The following is a 22,084-nucleotide window of genomic DNA, read 5'->3' on the forward strand; positions in this document are numbered from 1 at the left end:
CTGTGATTTATCCTTGTAGTATGCTTGGCTAACTCCTGGAATTCAGGGTAATTTGCATCAATATCTCTGTTAATCATACCCTAAGTATTCAAATATGTACTTCCATGTTAATTTCTTTTAGTAAAAACAAGTAAAATTAATGCAACACACCAGATAAGACAAAAAACACTTTTGGTCCTACTGAGATTAGAAAAAAGAAATTGCCTTGAATTGGGTGAAAAAAACAATGATTGTGAATAAAATAATTTTTTGGGAGGTACTGCTTTACATGCTAAAAGTAGAAAAAAAATTAGGCTTTACAGTAGCAACAGAGGCAAACATGGAATTCTAGTGCTGGCATGTTTCACAAATGAATCAGAATTTTGAACTGTCCTGTGACCTTACTAAGTATTTTCTTTATGTATTCCAAAATTATATTACTGTATAATATAAATATACGAGATAAAGTTAGTGGGTGTATTGGCACTCATAAGTGGTATACACAGTTTCATTGATTAATGAACTGGTAAATTACTCAATACTGCTAACGAAATTAACTAGATTTACTCTACGCAACTACTGAATTTAAAAGTGCACAATATATGTACTTGTGGAGTTTACTGTGCTAACAAAGCCCTCACGCAAATTAAAGGAATGTGATTTATATGTGTGAAATGCTCCTTCGAAAAGATTTGAACTGCCTTTATGCACCTTTATAACTGTATTGGCTATGATTTACCAGTCCATAGCGCATACAACTGACTGACGAAAAGAATGAACAAGAAAGGAATGGCCTTGGTTCCTGGTAGGCAGATGATTGAAACATTTTGAGCTGCAAGAAAAATGGGTATGCTCCCTACAGCATGGGAGTTATTTTGTCTTCCTCCTCCCAGTAGATAGAACCCCATTCCATTTTAGTCTTCTGAGCTCCCAGCAGTGGAAAAATAGGAAAAGACATTTCTCTCCACTGCCATCTATAAGCAAATGCTGGCACTGCATGAGACCCAGCAGGGAGAATATGGAGACTGGAAACGTGCACAACAGTGTGCCACATGGGCAAAATATGTTGGGTTAGCCTATAAGGTACAGAATGGACCTACATCTCTTCCATTGCATACCCCATATTATCGGTCTAACCCTATAGGAATACCCACTGGCAGGTAATAATTAAATTACAGCAAGACAGGGGGATTACTGATCTAGGGAAGGAATTCTGCGGGATGGGTTATCCACATTTAGACTTAATTCGACGCCACCAACTCTGAGAGAGTCTCAGAGACAGTTTCTGACTGTACTGAACTGTATTAGTACATGCTCTTGAAGACTGTGTAATTATGCGATGTGTTGTACTAAGCCCCTAATGGACAACACTATATTTTTGTGTTGTCAAATACCCTGATACCTTAGAAACAGATAAAAAGAACAAATCGATCAAGGGGATAAAGACGTATTATGAGCCACTCAGGACTTCCTGACAAGATAATAAACCTGCATTTTGACTGTTTTCTCGCCCGCCTTACAAAGTCATAACTGTGCGGCTACCAGTTTATTGTTCATCTCTCTCCACCGTGATCAATATTCAGCCTGGACCACCGTTGTTCTTCTTATACACACAATGTATTCAGCTGTTCGCTCAATTGAGTGCACCTTCCTTCCAGCGTTCATGGTGTTGATTAGAAAGTGTTTTTTTTCGAAAAAAAGATGTGTATTGCTAGCTCACTCTAGTATCAAACCTTCAAAAACAAGTATAATCCGCACGCGCCTCTAAAATGTGTTAAAAGGTGTCCTGGGGAGTATTGATTTTCATTTCACTGGCTACATCAATTCCGGAGAATCCTTCAACACGTTCTGCACATCTGATTAAACTCCAAGACCACCTAGATGTCCTTTGGTGCAGCAAATTTAGAGACATGCCCTGAAAGGGACAACTGCTTATAAAATGGAGGCAATCAGTTCAGGCCCAGGAGCCAAAAAACAGCTGTGTACTCTTTTGTGCCATTAAATGTCCATTTGCTTCTTTTGCTCCTTATTTTCACCAAATCATGGCTAACTTGTCCTGAAGTGTATTTCAAAAGTGAGTAGTTTGTTGAGGCTGAAGAGTCTATCTACTGAAAGCTGCTCAAAGTACTTCGTTGAAAATACTTGGAGCATAAACATGCATTTGTTTTTATTTATAACATGTAATTGATTTTAAATCTTAACAGATGCATAATTATATTTGCATGTTCTGTACAGGACCGGTTCCTCCATAATCGCGATGTAGCGTCACCTAACTAGAAATGCCCCCAGAAAAGCCCCAGAGACGAAAAATAAAATGATAATGAAGCTAATTCATTAGCATTTTATTTATCGTCAACCCATTCCGATCCGAGTGTCAGGACGGGGCCTGCTGAGTGGCACCGCCAGCAGGGAGTAATGATGGGGTGCCTGTGCATAGTTTAAAGTGCGCATGTCTGTTCGCCAGTCAGACATGTGCATTTTAAACTTCTCTAACCTAGCTGTCTTAGACAGCTGGGTTATAGAAAGCACAGGCCTCCAGTGCTTTTTTGAGAGCACTGGCAGAGGTTGCTTCCTCCAATCCTGGTGCTGCTCCCATGCCGGTTATCAGCATGAGATCAGCACCAGGATTGGTTATGGGAGTTGTTGAGGGTCCTGCGCTGGAGGCCCAGAATAAGAAAACTGGCGCGAGGAGGAGGCTTGTGCAGGAAGGTAAGTACCCATTTCTTTACTTTAATTAATAAGAAAATAGTTAAGTATATATTTAATACCTATAAGTTTATTTACACACCCACCAACCATTTGCCCACCAACCATTTGCCCACTCACTACTCTCTAGTGCTGCCAGCCGCCACTAGTTCTGTAAAGCCTGCCCGAGTGATATAGCATTTCCCAAATTTCTTTCTATATTTCTTCTATTTCCACTTGACTCTACTCATTGTTTGGGAACCCCATTACTAGATTTATTTTATCCATCTCTTATTAACTCTATTGGTCTCTCATTCAATCGATACATTTTGTACTTAATCTATTCATCTCAAATCCACTCTATTTATATCTGGTTTACTCTTTCCACCCATTATATCTCTTAGTCAGGCTTTCGACTACTCTTATATTGCCTAACTATTGTATCGACTCCTGTATCAATTAAAGTTGACAGGAGGTTGATGTGCCAAATACTTTGATAGGCTTCTCTCATAAATGTAATAGATAAGAAAATATTATTGATGTAACAATGAAATTACTGTAACTTCTCATACACCAAATTGGCATGAACCATTTATTCTTTGAATTCTATTCTGCTTTGAATGGTAGTAGGAGGCCACAGCAAATGTTACTGGGAGAAAAAGAAACAAACAAAAAAAAACAGAGGCACAACTTGTGCATCTAGTCACTAAAAGAATGCTACAGAACATAAATTATATTTATTAAAGTATGAATGGATGGAGGAAGGACTATTGACGAACGGGTCTGCAAGCTGAATTGCCTCAAGGTGAGCAGAAAATTCAGAAAAAAAGAGTTTAATGTTTTGGTAAATGTCATATATAGAAGTAAATTACGTTTTTTGAAAAGAAACTCCAACATGTTTTTGGAGGCAAAATATTTTAGGCCAAATCAGCTAATTTAGAGAAAAGACACCATAGAGTGAACTTTAAAAAAAAAATTGTTACATATAGTAACATTAATATTTTTAGACACTTCCCTTTACCAGTAAAAAATAACATAGAAAAAATAAAAGAACTGTTCATAAGTATACTGGGCAGGATTTTATTACAAAACCCTGTGGTGGCACAGATAGTGCCTCAGTTGATCTCTTGCTCCAAATCACGCACTGGTGCATAATAAAAAAAATTTGCATGGGGTGGCAGGCAGCTTAAACATTGACATAGAGCCTAGCATATTCACGGTGCACTTTGAGTTTGGGTAAATACCCGGTCAAAGCCTTTCACTGATAAGAAAGAAGAAGACCATGTGATATAACAAGTTTCAGCTCCCCGTGGGGTTCTAAAATTCCACACCGTGGCTGGGGTTAGAGAGACTTTGGCAAGCGAATTTTTGAGGTGTGCTATCACCTGGGGAGTGCTATCACCTGCCATGTGACTGGTGTAGACAGAGTCTACATGAGCCTCATGCAGCCCATCTTCCGCCCCACCCCTACACAACAAAGGACCTAGACTACAACTAAAGCAGAGCACAGAAGTTTTACTCTGCAGGCAAGAAGGCAATACAATGGCTGTTTTGTGTACACCAGGTCATTAAGTCACACACATAAAGGATTCTGTGTAAACTATGAAACCCAGTTCCCAGAATACTTGTTTAGTAAGTGAGGGCCCATGGTATACAATTTGTCTGTAGGAGGAGACAAACTACTATGAAAACTACTGCCATTTAGTTACATGCGCTATATTAGCTGTGGGCCAATACATATGCATTAGAATAATGCAATAACATGTTCCTCTTGAAATGCATCATTATAGAGCCAATATCCTTCTATTCTACATCAAAACAGTCCATTTATTTGGCATTTTATAATCTATTAAAGCATCCCGCCCACTTATCACTGAAACAAAGAGCTCTATAGCTACTTTTGGGGCACAAGTACCAAAAGTTCACCGGCTCTGGACATTTTCCTGCCTGTGACAACATCTACACTATTTAGTTCCCAGCTCAATCCTCGCTATATCCTTTTAAAGGCAGGATTTGCATGCAGCCGTCCCAGCTTCCATCGACTGATCCATTGTCACAACCATTTGGTGGTGCATATGCAGGGAGGAAGGCCCTTCAATAGATATGGTACAATTCTTCACCACTGTAGTACTAGTTCAATCCAGAATGACGAGCATGCTGTCCTCCTATGAACCATAGGTCTGTCGCCACTGGGAGTCCACTTCTTGTTGGACCAGTTGCATCTGAAGGCTGCAATGGGGGACCAGAGAGATTAATGAGGACATGAGGTCCAGTAGAGATTTTTACTTTTGGATTGCCAGAGAAGACACTTGAGACTGATGTGGCTAAGTTCATCAGTTTCATCAATCTTTCTTCCAGAGGGAGCTACGTTTCTTGTGGGGTATCGAAGAACGCTCCCTGGACGATAAGGGTCTTCACACAGTAGCAATAATGTGGCTTTATTTTGAAAGAGGCCTATGTGTTGAAAGAGCGACAGGTATAAATTTTTTGTGTTCTTGGGCTATTGCACGTTTGTAGAGACACTCCTCCAAGTACGGAATACCTAGTATCTGGCCTTCTGCAGATGTGCTAATGCAGGGTCCAGGCTTTTCATGATTACTCTTGAGAACGACTTGAGGCCAAACGTAAGTGCTTTGAACAGATAATGCTACCCTGCCACAGAGAACCTCAGATATTGTCCGCAATAGTGATGGGTAGAGAAATGAAAGTAGGCATTCGGGAAACCCAGAATTCCCCTTCTTGATGCATGACCATTCTGCTCTCTCCAAAAAAGCACTGAATTTGGACATTTAATCTGCTGGTAAAACAGTTTGTGTCAGTGTGTCCTGATCATTGCCTGTCAGTGATTCCATGCAGTTGCGTCATGATCTTCTTCCTCATCACTCTCTTTATCGGTATCCTCTTCCATGTAGCCTCTGATTTTCGCATTGTTCATCCTCAGTGTCTTCATCAGTCTGTTTCCTAAATCCTCTGGCATAGTTGACTTGGACTATAGATCCTCTTCCTCCGTGTCCAAAATATGCAAGTTCTATGATGAGGGGTCTGTTGATGATGCAGTCAATGATGAGGGTATCATCAACAATGAGAAGTTAGCTAACAGGATATTTCTAACAATTCTGGCTGTTTCTGTTGCCACTTTTCCTGGAGGAAGGGTAGCCTGGTGGTCTTGAGCAACAGCAAGAGATAGACTGCTTGCTGGAAGAATAAACTGAATAGTCTCCATTGTGCTCTTGTAAATATAAAGACAGATGGCTGTTCCTTTTAAGAAAGGTCTAGGATACATATATCTTACAAATTTCACAGCTAACTGCCTTATGTGTGGTACATAGGTAAATACACTTGGGAGGTGTAGGTTATCCATAAACAGCTTGTTAAGAAAACAACACAAATATGTTTTGAAAAGAGATTATTTCTTTTTCTGTGGAGAGGTAGTCCCCTGGTCCAGAATAAAAGAACCCTATACGTGAACTTGCTTCATTTAGTGGATGAAACTGGGTCTGGGGTGATGTGCAGGAATGGCAAAAAGTAATTCTTGAGAAATGTTGAGGTAATCAGAGAAGATATAGTAGAGCATTTTCCGGGGACTTAATCACATTTGACATGTGGCAGAACATCTGAGCTACGGTGACCTCTAGTGCAGTGGTCTTCAAACTAGGAAATGATACCACTGGGGAAGTACTGAGTTAATAACAGTGGTGTGTGTAGAGGAAGTGGGTGCTATTCTCTGACTAAGAGTATCTTTCACTATGCCCTTTGAGAGCTGAGTCAGCTAATAAGTAGCGCCGCAAATCTTTTGAAAGAAAAGAGCAGAGATGTGTCTCTCTCTGATGGGCAATCCAACTTTTTTGGTAGGTATGTCCTGGTTGGGAGTAAGTGGCAAAAAGCACCCAACATGTCCCTGCTCATTTCTGATAAAAGATCATCAAGGTGACAAATTAAGGTGACAATTCTAGTGCTTAATTTGAGCTGGTACTCATAGATGGGGCCCACCCTCACTCATTTCTGGGGACTGACACTTATCTTTTCCTATTAGACTTTGACTCAGGGCAAGTCAGAGAAAAACACAAAAGGGTGAAAGTATGAAGAAAAGAATCATAGACAAAAAGCAGTGGCAAAGAAAGAAAGCAGGGATGAAAAAGAACCTGAAAGAGTGAGCTAAATGGACAGGGAGTGTCTGATTGTATATGAATGGAGCATGAGGACTCATGACGAGACATCTTTTGTATTCCACACCCCTGACATTCGACAGCACTGCCTGCGGGCTTCTTAGCAAAACTTAGGACCCAAGCACTAATTTTTTACAAATTAAGCACTGGACAAGTCTGACAACAGCATGTTGATACTTATGTATTTGACTGGACTTTTAAAAGTAATAACTGAATAAAACTGTGATCTTCGAATTGCTAGACATATTCAGAGCTACCAAGTGGCTCAATTTCTTGTAAAACATCTTCAGCAAGCCATGGTACTTTAGCGAACAGCAAATTGCATTTTGGTACTTGTAGTTTTGTGTTAAAAGTTGTAATGATTGGCTCGAAAATTTCCGCATGCCTAATTTGTTTTTCTAAAATGCCCGAGCTGACTGTAGGGGTCACACATGACATGGACACGAAGATAAATTACGTATGAGAATGTAACAGAAAAAGTAACAACAAACACAATTTCTTGACACAATCCAAAGCCCCTTATAAATTGTGTCTCTTTTTTGTTTACACTATTTTTCTTAAATTCACATATGGGATTTCGTGCTAGAAAAAAGTAAAATAGAAAATTGTTCTAAGAATTTCTTTCAGTATGCTCCTCTGCATCACTTGCAATGTCCGGCTTGCTTTCTATATTTTATCCTGCAAATATGTACGGTGAGAAATTGATAAGCACTTCTGCAAATCAGCTTTGCTTCTATTTGTTAGAGTGAGTGCCCTCAAGCCACTTAAAATTCGTTGACTTGCTTGCAGTACTCAACATTATACTGAATAAATGTGCCCACTTATATATATAGTTTTTGGAAGCCCGGATACAATAATTGTATACGGGTGAAGGGAGAGGGGTGCAGCCTTAACATGTTTGAAAACCATAGCTCTAAGGGGAGTGAGAGCACTGGTGTTATCTCCTGAATAACGGGGCGGGGTCTTTTCAATGATGGATGTACGACTAAAAAATGCCTGTTCTTGGGCAGTGTTTATGGGTTTTTAAAATACTGGTACTTTCAATCCCAACAAGGAATAAGTCAAGCATGGGAATCTATGAAATATCCAATGTTGGAGAGCCATGGTAAGCTTTAACAACAATTTGAAAATATAACAGATTTTTTGTGGCACAAATTGCAATGGAGCACTATGCAGTTGAATGCACAAATGATAAAGGAATTCAAAACGGTATTTCAGGGACAAAGCATTACTGAGAATCAGACATAATGCTGGTGGCCATGCAGGGTAACAGACCAGCAAATGTAATGACATGGTAATGATTTTCTAGAAGGTGCATGGGCCCTTTGAGTCACTTCATAGTTCAAGGGTCAGTAAAACGTGATGTAAGTCATCTAAATTACGCTAGCGGAGGCACGGAGGATTAGATCTAGTCTTGAACAAGGACCTACTGAACAGTTATAGATTAAATTTCCTTCCAATATGTAGATGACTGTATTCAGTTTTTAATGAACACAGAAAGTTATCCCACAACACATTGCTCCTTGTGCTGATGGGACCTTGAATGTCCTCAGTTGACCCTTTTGGTGTAGGTTTTGTTCGAGCCATCTCAACATATAGGGAACGTACTCAGAAATGGCAAATACCTTCAAATGAATCGACTTTCCCAAAGGCAGTCAAGGTAGTCAGCACCATTCTAGTGTGATGTAATCTTTCAATGTTAGTCCGGCAATTTCCTGTACCACTATATTTCTTCCAGAGCTGCATACAAAGAGATCATATAGTCTGTCCTCATTTTCATAAATCTGCTTTTCTTAGGCCTAAAAACATTCCTATTCTTATTACCTATCTTCATTCATCTAGACGCCGCCATATTGTCCTCTTTCTTTATCACCCCCATCTTTTTTCCTTGATCCCCAAACCCTCTCCATCTTCTGAATATCTTGTATAAACCATTTGTCTATTTGAGAACCTCATCTATTTTGTATATGGTATTAGTGTTTTAAAGTAACATGAATGAGTACAGAGTAAAAGTAGACAGATAATGTTGTGAAACCACTCAACCATTTTCTTGAAATGTTCACACCTTTCACTTTCAGACAAAGTAAACATTAAATACAGAATGCAGATAGTAATCTCAATGAAAAGACTGTGTGACCAAGAGTGTGTAGAGACCTAGACAAAATGCCATGGCCCATTAGAATAAATCACACACTGCATTTGGTTGCTTCACATGTCTATATGCACTATGCGATTGACTTCAAGAATATCTGAAAACTACATACTCTATGTTGCTCAATGTGAATGTTCAATGACCTATAGTTGGTGAACTATGAGCTGATGTGATTGTGGTAGGATTTAATTCGACTTGAAGGCTACAGCCTGCTCAGCCCCAAGAATGATTGTGAGTTTTGAACAACCCCTTACCTTGTATCACTTAGCTTAGCAAAAGACTTACAACTACCCAATTTGACTCTCTACTATCTCCACCTATAAATACCCTTCCATCTGGATTGTCAAAAAGAACACCTACAGTCTACGCAAACAGCTTGCAAAGCCCTCAAGCTTCTTTCAAACCTCAGTTTGTATTTTTTAAATTTTTTTAGTGCTTTTAATTCATTGACAGGCAATAAACTCTGGTCTTCACATTCGAGTTTATTCAATAGTTTATGCCTGTGTTGGTAGATACATGGTTTCAGAGTTTTAGCTTGAACCCTGACCAGTCCCTTGCTTACTCTGTTCTCACTACTTCCCTGGCCTTATATCTCCTCTTTGTTATCCAAACCATTTGAAGTAGGCTTTTCCTAGTTACTTCTTACCGTTTCCTAGCCTCACCTATGAGATATGTTGAGGAGTCCAAAATAGAAGCAGTTGTATTGAGTTTCTCAAGCAGGTCTGACATAATTGCCCTGTCAGCCATAATCTGCTTCTACATATTTCAAACAATTTCATGTACAATAGTCCAACATTATTGCAGGCCAACTAAGATAGTTAGGACTCCTCATCTATTGATCACACAAGACCCATTCTTCACAAAGTGTATTCTTAAAATACCAAAACAAATATAGTTGTCATAAGAACAACACATACCTTTTAGAGCATAGGGAGACCTTTTTTGCCCCAAAGTGACCCAGTCTAAAATAAGCAAATGTAGAGAGCTGCTGTAAGTCAGCAAAAATGCAATGCATGATGGTTTACAGCATACGGGTATTGCACTTTACAATAAGGGGAACAGGAGGATTGAGTAACAGTATACTATCCTATTGATGTAGATACACTCTTGGTTTACTTTAGTATAAGAAAAATGATGGTGAAGAAAATGGATAATGTAGGTGAGAATAACTAGGATACTGCAGTTTTAGGAAGCACCGTGTCTTTAAAATAATTGTTCTCAAGTATCCCCTTTCTGCTCAAAAGGGCTGTTCCTGAAGGCTAAATCATGTGTTGTTAAATGAAGAAATGAAGACAGAGAATCTTTATGTTGCATAGAGGAACACAATTTGAGTGAGGTATGTTCACTGACAGTCATTTTAACAAGTCAATGAAAAAGGCCTAAGGTGGCTCTATTTGAATAAATCACATACTGCATTTGGTTGTTTCATGTATCTATATACACCCGGCAATAGACTTCAAGATATCAGGAAACTGCATGCTCTAGCTTGTTCACTGAACATTCACAATGACCTATAGCTGGTGAGTGTCTATCAGCTAATGTGTTCATGGTAAGATTTAATTCCACTGTAAGGCTACAGTTGTGGTACCTAAGACCGAAGAATGGCTACAGTCTTGACATCTCAGCCCCAAGAATGATTATGTGTTGTAAGCATCCCCTTAATGCTTTCGTGAGAGACTTGCCAGACCACAAGTAATAGTGATACACACATGCCATTCAGCATATCCTATGCTGATAATGCCAGGGTAGATTTTTGGCAAGAAGCACACAGCTACAAGCACTACTCACAAATGGACATACTACTTGACGTAGCTCATTTCCTTTCAGAAGCTGAGGTGAAAAGACAGTGGATAACCAATTTGAATAGTACCAAAAAACACTAAGGAGAATACAGATCTCCTCATCCCATACTTGGGAAATGCTGTATTTCATTAATAAAATAAGCAGTACATAAAGGCATTAAGACAGGACAAATATAGTTCACAAAGTGATCATTTCTATTGGCACACTTGTTAATCTTGATCAATTTTAGTAGTTTCCCTGTGCTACAATGTTAGCTCAATAACCTGCAGTTAAGCTAAACTAAATTCATCAAGTGATGGGTTTGCCCAATATCAACCATGCACACAATTTGCAATACTAATGTCTCCTTGACTCTTCAAATTGGTCTTCTAATCTACAGATGAAATCTTTATTTAGCTATGTTTAGTTCATGGCACAACCTATAAACTCTATTTACATTACATATTTAATATCTGGCTTGCTGGGGTATAAATAATAAACCGAGCCTCAACTCTACTGTCAGATAAAGGGGAAATTGACATTTAAAAGCAGAAACAGGGACGCGGCTGTTGGAAAAAATGAAGCAGATCTCTTCAATTACCAGAGACTTTTGAGAATTGTAGGAATCTTTCATTATAATATGAGGGAAACTCATACCACACAAGGTATCACATGTCTTCTTTCGGGCTTTTTGCCAGTAAAATGGACACTAAGTATTTAAGTAGCAACAAAACAAAAATACAATCAGAAAATTAAAAAAAGAGATAAGTAGATATGATTTTTGAGATAATAAAAAACACCCCTGGAAACAATGGAGATATAAAAGTCAATGAGAGTGCAATTACATTAACAAATGTGGTCACAAAAGGCCACAGTAAGACCAAAAACAAAAGGTGATTACTAGTACATTTCTGCTCAAAGAAGCTGGGAGGACAAGGCGCAATCATTTACCTTACAGGCAAGCACACTCAACTGTCCTCGAATTTCCCATCTCTCTTATCGAGGGTACTCCAACTCTATCTTTGAGACATGCCTCTCTGCCCCTGCATCCTTACAGCCAGAGCAACAGACCAGTCACTCTGACCATATGAGCCTTAATCCAGTGGGGCCATCTTCTTCCAAGGTGAGAAACATTTCTTACATCCTACTTCCTGATGGCTACAGCCTAGAGTCAAAATTTGCAGATGCTGGACACTTATCTCCTAGTCAATGCCAAAGTTCCCAGACTTCCAATTCACTGGTCAGATGGTTCTTCAAAAAAATAGAAATGTTGTTCTTTATCCCCCTAGGATTTGAGGCGGTCCAGTTGGCCTGGCCCTTGGGAAGCACTTCCTGATCTAGGGTATAAATTGCAGCGGGTCCAACCCTCAATTATCTTCAAAGCTTATAAAGAAAGCTTGCCATATTCTGCTCTTCTTTTAAGTTTAGTAGTGTTCTAAGGTGCTGGTGAAGGTAAGCCTTTCTTATGAGGATTTCTAGCCAGTAATTATTAATTACTCCTTAGCCAGTCCTACGAAAATTCCCAGGGCATTTCTTATCGTTTTACTACAAACCATTCCAGGAAACCTTGCTCTGGGTTTTATGAAGAAGGTAGGAGCCCAGTATAGAGCTGTGAGGCTCTGAATTTCCAACCAAGGGCTGTAGTCTGAAAATGAAGGAACATGCCCTAAAAAACACAACCCTGGTTGGTACTGAAACCAGATCCTGTCATGTTGTGGCCAGAGAGAATTAGATTGGGAGCAGGGTGCCATAAAACACCTTCTTCATACTCCTGCCTTGTTTGCTATAAACATGTCATCTATGAAGCCCCGTCTTATCTTTGTGATGCCATATGGTGCTCCTCTCCATTCCCACACTGCAAGATAACTAGAGGTGGATGGCCAGCAATTCGCTTCCAACTTGCATTCCTCTCCAAGGACTGGTGGCAGGCCAAGCCTTTTGTTCTTTCCCAGAGAAGTATATCACACTGCACCAAAGAGTTAGTTATTGCCAACTAAGAAGGGAAAGCCTGGTAGACCTGAACTAATTGCTTTGAAGGCTTTAAAGAAGATAAAAGGAAATTTCACTAAAATCAGCTTGGCAGATTATTTAACAAAACACTACATTAACAAGTACAACGATTTTTGATAAATATGGAGAACAAATTATTTCTAAAGCCATCTCCAAAGTCAAATAATTCACAAGTAAGCTTTTACCATAGCCTAAGATTGGACCAAACTTTTGTACACATTTGCATTTTATATGAAGGTGTGGCTCTAGTGCGCTTCAAGGCACTACTTAAAGGTGACTCAGCCAATGTCATAGGTAGGCTTTTAAACAGGTCAAAAAGCATTCCTTTCACATGTGCTTGCTGCTGCATTGCCCACAGCATTGAAGTCATGTTTTAAAGTTACTTGTGTGGGTGGTGTGCATTTTGACTGCGGCCTGCATGTACTGCTTAACTTTTATGTCACAGGAGGATTTCCTACACCATACTACTGAGGGATAAGTTACATGTTAACAGTGTCAATTAGGGTTTAACCAATCTATTGTTTTGTTTAATAGTCAATGCAAAAAGATAACATCAACAGAGGTTGCAGGTGAGGTCCTTGTCTTTACTCTAAAATATAACCCATGGAAAAAAGATACAATTTAACCAAATACAGCAGTCCACTAGTTATCCAAATCTATTTTTAAACTAGGCCTGAAGGGATTCCACATTCGTATCATATGACTTATAAGTTTCAGAATAAAAGGAATGTAAGATCCAAGGTGTTGAGGTTTTCAGGCTAGAAAAGTAGAAATGGAGGGAAGATCAACATCTTCATGAGATTTCCAAACTGGTTGACAGAATCTATGTTATAGTTAGAGAAAGAAGAGTAAAGTTAAGTGAATTATGTGACAATCTTTCTTGGGTGCAGGGAATGTGAAAAGAAAGGCTGTGGGGATGTCATTATCAAATGTAAATACCTGTAAATAAACTGCACCTATTCACCAGTTAGGAAAGCAAAAATAAAGCTCTTTTTAAAATCCTGTAATGTGATGGAAACAAAGGTTTTTTTTGTACAGAAAGCGCTCACAGATACGGGCCTACAACCCATCGGGCCGGCCACCACAATAAAAGAAACATAGCAGGCAATACAGAAGCTCCCACAGGACATCACAGCAATCCATACGAGAAGCAAAGGCAAGAAGCCACCGAGCAACCATCACGTACAGAATGAGAGGAGGTTGATTTTATAATAGAAGAAAGGGTGTCTCAGAATAAGGGCAATCCATAAAGTCCAGAGGGCCGTGGTGGGCCGCGAACAAGCAGAAGTATCGAACACAGGAAAATTCAAAAAGAACAGGTACATTTTGGCAAAGGCAGAACGTGAGTCCCACAGTAATAAGCAATTGCAACCGCTGCCCAGCGCCCTCCCACCACTACGAAAACACACAATAATACACAAAACTAAAAATAGGCTTGCAAAACAAAGAGCCCTCTGCCACAACAACCCGGGGGAGGAAAGAAAAAGGGGGAGAGGGGAAAAAAAAAGGGGGGGAAAAGACATAGGAAAAAAAGGGGGGAGAAGTAAGAACGCAGCATCACTGCACGCGCCCCACGGCTAACGAAGCACTCAAGAATAGATCAGCACATGGAACCAGTGGTAACAGGAGGAATGAATGCGCAGTAAACCGTGACGGCAGGAATACCAGAAGGCCCATGCTAGCAAAAACACCCCAGGGGGCCACATGCCGACACCGCGTCTCGAAAAAAGGGGATACATAAGAGCCATAGAACCAAAAAAGAATGAGGGGAAAACACAATACAACAGACCCCCCCCCCCACCCCGCACATCCCACCCTGCACCCCTGCAGAAGGCTATGGCCTACCCCCCGGCAGCGTGCCTGTCGCCCTAATCAGAACCCGAAATATAGAAGAGATAAAGTAAGAAAGAACCACAAAGACAAAAAGAAGAAGGGAAAACAGGGAAATAGCAACGGGAGAGGAGCCATATAATCAAAACCCCATCAGCTCCCACCCTCCCGTCCGAAAATACTCAGAACCCACGGGAAGATAATAAGCACAAGGATAAGCTCCAGGAACATGAAGGAGAATCGAACATAGTCATACAGTTACAAACGGATCATCCGACCATACCGCAAGATAACAGTCCACCGAGGCAAGTTCATCTCATCCCTGGCCTTGTTTATCCCAAGCTGTAGTCGTCCAACGCACAAGGAACTAGATCATGTGGAACAGGAGGTGAATAACAGGGAGTCCGATCGGCAATCCACACAAGTCATATCGATTGCGACCCGGAGGAACAGGAAAGGACGGCAACCACCTCAGGCAATGCAGGCACAGTTCCGACGACAATATGAGGGAAGCCGATCCGGCGGAGCAATCACAGGATCTTCGTTCGGCCATTCGAGGCAAAAAGGGAAAGGGAGATCCAACAAGGCCGGTCCGGACGGGACCCGGCCGGCGGACCCCCTGTACAGGGGGGAGCACAGGATGAAGGAGGGCAGCGGACATCCGCACACCCACACCAACGGCAGCCGCCGGGCCCACGACCTCCAGGAAAGTTCCAGCAGCACACAACAGAGATGAAGCCCCACACACCGGGGGGGGCTCAGCAGGCCCGGCAAAATGATCCTCCTCCAGGTCAATGATAGGCGCGGCCATGGGAGCACTCCAGGAGCGCAAGGCGGCGAGGATGTCGCCAAGCGTAGGCTCACCTTTACGGTATTCAGCAAACGTGCCATGCGGCGGATCAGCGTCGCCAGTCTCGGCCAGTCCGAGAGACATGGGGTCGGCCGCCATCTTAGAAGCCCGGCGGGGCCGCGGCAAACTCCGACCCCCGTCCGGACACCAGCGGGGCAAACAGGATACAGCCGACCACCAGCAGAGGCACCACCAGAGCAGGAAGGGGGGCCACCAGAAGAAGGCGGGTCGCCGGCTCCCCACACGCTACCGGCTCCGTTCTCCGAGTCCGGGCGGAGGGACTCAAAATGGCCGGACCGGAGAACAAAGGGGAGACGAGCCACATACACGGTCAACCCCGTCCATGGAAGGCAGCGCCCCAACACCAGGCCGCAGGACCGCCGGATCAGGCCTGGATAGCCGTAATCGGTCTAATTGCACATCGGCCTCTCCGACCGAAACCACACCGCCAACAAGGGCCGGCCACAGCGCTCCGCCCCGCCCGGGCGCCGCCAAGGAGTGTCAGGCCCGCTCGCTCCGGAGGCCCCGAAGCAGACAAGGGTGCAGCCCAGGATCCGCGGCACCCAGGAACAAACGGATCAAACGGTAAGTGCCTGTGAAATGTCGTAGTTCCATAGTCTATCAAAAAATACTTCCCGGGGCAGGATAAAACACAGGATAGACGTTCCAGACAGGAAAGCGAACGGAGCCGAGCTAAAACGCGGCCATCTCGGACGCGAGCTTGGCTCCTCCCCCGAAACAAAGGTTTTTAATATCATCAAAATAAATCAAGACATTTACTTGGTGGTGCACAAATGATAAATATTCACTGAAACTCGATTTTCGACACATTATCATTTTTGTGCAATATAGTTTTGTCAGTAAACCTCTATTATGTCTGAGCAAATGTAATGCTCATTCCAATCGAAAATAATGTGTATGTAAAGGACAGTGTGCTACCAGACAATACTTTAGTTACACTTAAAATTCTCCCGCCTAATGTCCTTTAAAGATAGGTGGGTTGCGAAAGATTGTTCTGAAAATTGGGTCGGGGTTCTAAAAAGTTTGGGAAGCACTGCTTTGGTGTGTTTGAATCACTGTCTCTGTGAATTATATATAGCCGTGAGGAATACAGTACTGAGTTGATTGTTCGTGGCAGGCAGAAAGACACACAGTTCCTCATCCCGTCCATAACCTTTCATTTTGATTCCGTACCAAACATAACAGGATGCCGCTGTCTTTTTGACTTCCCAGCTAAGCCAAACGTTTGCCAGCAGAATAAAAATAAAGGGAGAGAATATTCAATTCTTGCTGCCTCAGCGCCAGTGAAACATGGGAAAAGCTGTCATCCCCCTCTGCACAGGAGGAAGGAGCAGACTTGCTCGACCATAACATGGAGAATAACAAGAGAAGCAACAGGGAAACAACTCTCGACCCGTGGAAGAGATTTAACACCTGCACAGCCTTAAGAGAAAAACATGCCCTTTCACGAGCTGCACGGTCTATCACGTGGTCCCTAGCAACCTCAAAAGAACACACTTGCAACTACAATACAATAACAGGCTGTAGCAGGGGCGCAACTACGTCTTAATTTCGGGGGGGGCTAACATGGCAAATGAAGGGGCGTGGCTAATGTTAATCAATGGGGCGGGGCTAAAATGTCAGATAAACGGGATCGATTAATGCTCAGGTCAAGTGGAGAAAACATGCAACCCTAAAATTACCCCCTCGCACCCCAAAACCCATTACCACCCTGAACCCTGAAATCATCCACCTAGACCCCCAAACCCACGCCGATCCCTAAAATTACACCCTTACCCCCCAAAACCCATACCCACCCTGAATCCTAAAATTGCCCCCCTGACACCCGAAAACCCATACCCACCCTGAACCCTAAAATTAACTCCATAGCACCCCAAAACCCTTAACCACCCTAAACCTTAAAATTACACCCTGGCACCCCAAAACCCATACCCACCGTGAACCCTAAAATTGCCCCCTGACACCCGAAAACCACACCCACCCTAAACTCTAAAATGTCCACCCCCTCACACCCTAAAACTCATACCTGCCCTGAACCCTAACAACCCCATGGCCCCCTAACAACCCATTACCACCCTAAACCATAAAATTACCCCCTGGCACCCCAATTCCCATACCCACCCTGAACCCTAAAATTACCCCTGGAACCCCAAAACCCATGCCCTCCCTGAACACTAAAATTACACCTGGCACCCCAGAACCCATTACCACTCTGACCCCCAAAATTACCCCCGTAACCCTAAAATTACACCCTTGCCCAACAAAATCCATACCCACCCTGAACCCTAAAATTACCCCTGGCACCCCAAAACCCATACCCACGCTGAACCCTAATATTACCCCTGGTTCCCCAAAACCCATACCCACCCTGAAGCCTAAAATTACCCCTGGCACCCCAAAACCCACACCCACCCTGAACCCCTAAATTACCCCCTTGGCCCCCATACCAGTCCTGAACCCTAAAATTACCCCCTGGCACACCAAAACCCATTACTACCCTGAACCCTAAAATTATCCCTGGCACCCTAAAACCCATACCCACTCAGAATCCTACAATTACCCCCTGGCACCCCAATTCGTAACCCACCCTGAATCCTAAAATTACCCACTAGCACCCCAAAAAATGAACACTACAAACTTACACTACATATTCATATTCGGAGGGGACTCTCCTCTTTAGAGAAAGATACATGGCCCTGTTCACCATTTATCTGGTGAGGTGGGCTGTGGATGTGAATTCCCTACAAGTGCATGGACAGCAGGGGGAATGGGATGTCCAGTGCAAGTGAAGCTTTTCCTTTGTAAATTAATTCCTTCTGGCGTCATAGCCCAGGGTTTGCTGTCTGTGCACTTGTATGGAATACACATCCATACAAGTGCACAGACAGCAAACCCTGGGATATGACACCAGCAGAAATTCCTTTACAAAGGAAAAGCGTCACCTGCACTGGCCAGCCCTTTCCCCCTGCTGTGTGCATCTTCCCACTCCCACCCCATGCTGAACACATCAAGTGCTTAGGTGAAATCCCTGCCTTCAGGCAAGGATATCACCTCGGCGCTAGTAAAGGAAAACAAGAGGGGGGGGCTGGGGGTTTACTTGATACTGTTCAGAGGCTGGCTGGCTCGGCTGCCGGGCCTCTCAGAATGCATCAATAACAATGACATTCTCAGCTCCGATGCGCAGTCATCTCAGTGTGTGTCAATTAGCCCGGGCTGAAGAAGACGACGGGGGGGGCTGAAGCCCGGTGAGCCCAATGGGTGTTGCGCGCCTGGGCTGTAGCATGCTGAAGCGGGAACTAATATCGGACACTGTCACTCAAAAACCCGCAGTGCTGTGCTTCCTCCCTGAACTGCACTGTTATTGTCCACTTTTGTACACAACACAAGAAGACAAAACCGCAAACTATGCGATACCTATGCACAAGCTTACAGTTCAAACGACTATGCGGAAGCACAAAAGGTGACTTACTTTCTGAAGAAAATAAAGGGCTTACTTTTTAGGGGATTTATGACATTTTCTTTCCCACCTGTAAATTGTTTCCTGTTCCTTTAACTGTAGATTTTATGTGCCCATTAGGAACAAAAACAATGTCACCATTTTTCATTACGCTTTTGACGTGCCAATTGGTTGTGAACTTAGGGTTCTGTAATTACCTCATTAAGATAAACAGTATTTCAAATTAGTAAACGTCTTGGACTGAGAGCACTCCTAAAATATTTCCGTCCTCACAACCACAATTTTCAGGTCATGTCTCTTACCTCGGCAGCCTGAGTTTCCTGGTGCAGCAGAGTAAGGCCCGTCAGATCCTCCAGGAAGGAATGTGAGGAATTGAACACTTGAGCCAGGAACTGAAATCCCTCCTTCTCGTACTGATCCAAGACCTGCAATGCCGAGCACATAGAATATATTCAAACTTTGCTGCAATGTTTTGACGTTTCTTGACCCCTGTGCTAGCCAAAGCATGCATTCTTCATTCCTCAATCATCAATAGACACATTGTTAGAATTTTACAGATGTACATAGCAACAATTTAACTGCACATTTCTACAATTACATATAATTTCACAAGCACTAATGACTACCTCAATGGATTAACCCTCTACTGTAGGTTTATCGGTTTTTCAGCACTCAAAACTTTAATCACAAAATTAAGTCTAGGTATCTCTCCTAAAGTCTCATTTACATGCCACAGGTGAGTCAATTGGATCGCTGAAGAATATGTTACATACCTTCAGTAACACTTTTTCTAGTGAATACTCATTCTGACCGCAAGTTAGTCAACTTTTGAATCAGGCACCAGAATGGATCTGGAAACTTTTTTTTTTACTGCAGTTGCTCCCAAACTACAGTAGGTGGCACCAATCGGACTCTTCATCAATATCATCTCACCTCCGGCAGTAACAGTGTATGACTGTATATAGGTGCCACCCCTATTCACTGATGTCCTATTTTAACCAAGCATTCCACACCCTCAAAGCAGAGAATCAGTGATAGACTGAGAACCATGACAGCATGGAAAATCTCACCTGGAACCTTATTACCACCTGAACGACCACTTCAAAGAAAGGGAGGAGGGAAGGACTGTGAGGAATCTGCGGTTAGAGATTGCACCAGAAAGAGTGTAACCAAAGGTAAGTAACTTGTTCTTCAGATAGATACTTCAAAGCTGTACCTCTCAAAATGTGGAGGCTTGGAGGAGTGGATTTCAAATAAAAATATATTTCTGACCAAGCAGACAAAATGGCCCTTCCTGCAGACTTGATAGTCAAGGCAGTAATGCCTGGTCAAGGTGTAGACAGATAACCATATAGCTGCCTGGCAGATGTCCAGTAACCACACCAGCCGTAACCAAGGCCATGGCGCCAATCTTAACTCTGGTAGAATTAGCCCAAAGGCTCTCAGGATGCTCTTTTCTAGGCAAGACATATCACATTGTTATGCAAAGTACGATCTGTTTCTGGACAGCCTTTCCTTTCCTAACACCAGAGACCTTCTTTTCAAAACTTTTGTCATCCACTAAGTGCTCCTTAGTTAGATCGTTGTAAAAGCTAAAACCATCCCTGAGTCAAACAGGTAAAACCTCTCCTCCTAGGCGGATGTTTCAGCCAGAAGAAAGTGGGGCACAAGATGGATTCTTCTAGATGGAAAGTCAACACCACTTTCAATACAAAGGATGCTGGATTCCGAGCCCCAACTTGTCCGGGAAAAATGTGGTATATGGTGGTTGTACTGACAGCGCCTACAATTCACTGACACGACACAGCAGTACTTGCAATGAGAAAGACGGTTTTAAGGATCAGTAACCTCAGAGAAAATAAGAACCAAATTAAGGTCCCACTGAGGCATACCAAAGGGCACGGGGGAAATATATATGTATGCCCTGTCAAAAAGCTCATAAGAACCGAATATCTAAACCATCAGGGCTGATCCGGCAGAGACTGAAAAGCAGAAAGGGCAGACAAATAACCTTTAAATGTGCCTAGGGCAAGTCCTTGCTCGTTCAAAGATAGGACAAACAGGAGAACATCTGACGGGTTAGCCCGCAGAGGGTGTAGAACCCTTCACTACTGTTGGAAGAGTAGGTCCTCCTGAAGAGGTAGGCGAAGTAGGGGACCGACACTCAAAATCAGGAGGTCGGAGCACCAGATTATTCTAGCCCCAATGAGCTAAGCCCAGTCCTGCTGACCTTCTTGAGAACTCAAGAAAGCAGGAAAAGGAACACGCAAAGGAACTCTAGTCCCACATGAGGCTAACTGTGTCTCCCGGGGAACCTCGAGATGGTAGCTTTACAGCAAAAAAGGTCAACAATGAACATTCTCAGAGGTGGTAAAAAGATCTACCCAATATTCACATCTCTGGGTCAATCCGCCCTGAACAACTTCTGGATCCAGACACCAATCATTGTCAGCTACATGGTGCCTGCTGAGCCTGTGCCCCCTAGTGTTCAATGCCAGATCACTGGCAGTCTTGAAAATCCCATGCAGATCCTGCCAGCACCCCAGCCTGAGCACCCCTTAGTAAGGAGCAGGTGACACTACATCTCTCTATTTATTGCAGTACCACATGTTGGCCATGTTGCCCATCAGGATTTGCACTAAACTACCCTTTACAGAAGGCATAAAGGCCTTGAAAGCCAATTGGGTGGCTCACAGTGCCAGAGGATATGGCCTTAGTTCCAGCAGAGACAAGTAGCCCTACATTTTGGCCCACCCCAGCACAGAGTCAATGCTTTTTTCACCACTAAGACTTTCAGATGGGATAGGGAGAACGACCTGTCGCAAGCCAGGCTGAGATCCTTCCTCTACCACAGAAGGTCTGAGTCGCTTCATCTGACAAACTGAGTGGCACCCCCAGTGTTAAGCCCATTAAAGACATAGGTTCTATTGCAGAGCCTGCAAGTGCCAGCAGGCATGAGGCACCAGCAGACTGCATGAGACTAAAAGTCAAAAACATTTCAGAACTGTCCAGGCCACAACATAGGACCAAACCTGAAAAATCAGGTCATAGTCTGAATTTCTGGGACTCATTGCCTGGAAGGCCTTGAACGGTAGCGTGTTCACAGCACTAACTAATAAAGTAATCCTCTACATTGACCAAAGATGGATATT

General features: G+C 42.8%; 1 protein-coding gene across 4 annotated transcripts in view; it reads right to left on the reverse strand.

The window, feature by feature from the left end:
- The window catches only part of ATG7 (autophagy related 7), a 1,226,522-nt gene that overhangs the window by 377,236 nt on the left and 827,202 nt on the right, over positions 1-22,084 (reverse strand). For 3 of the 4 annotated variants that reach the window (XM_078661409.1, XM_078661411.1, XM_078661410.1), the window contains exon 19: positions 19,235-19,357. In XM_078661409.1, coding sequence (XP_078517535.1) covers positions 19,235-19,357 — 123 coding nt within the window. Of the gene's footprint in view, positions 1-16,478; positions 16,997-18,750; positions 19,358-22,084 lie in introns of those variants that run through there. The other variant, XR_013601115.1, reaches the window with a different exon arrangement.

This window comes from Lissotriton helveticus, chromosome 9 (assembly GCF_964261635.1).
Source record: "Lissotriton helveticus chromosome 9, aLisHel1.1, whole genome shotgun sequence".
Classification (NCBI taxonomy): domain Eukaryota; kingdom Metazoa; phylum Chordata; class Amphibia; order Caudata; family Salamandridae; genus Lissotriton; species Lissotriton helveticus.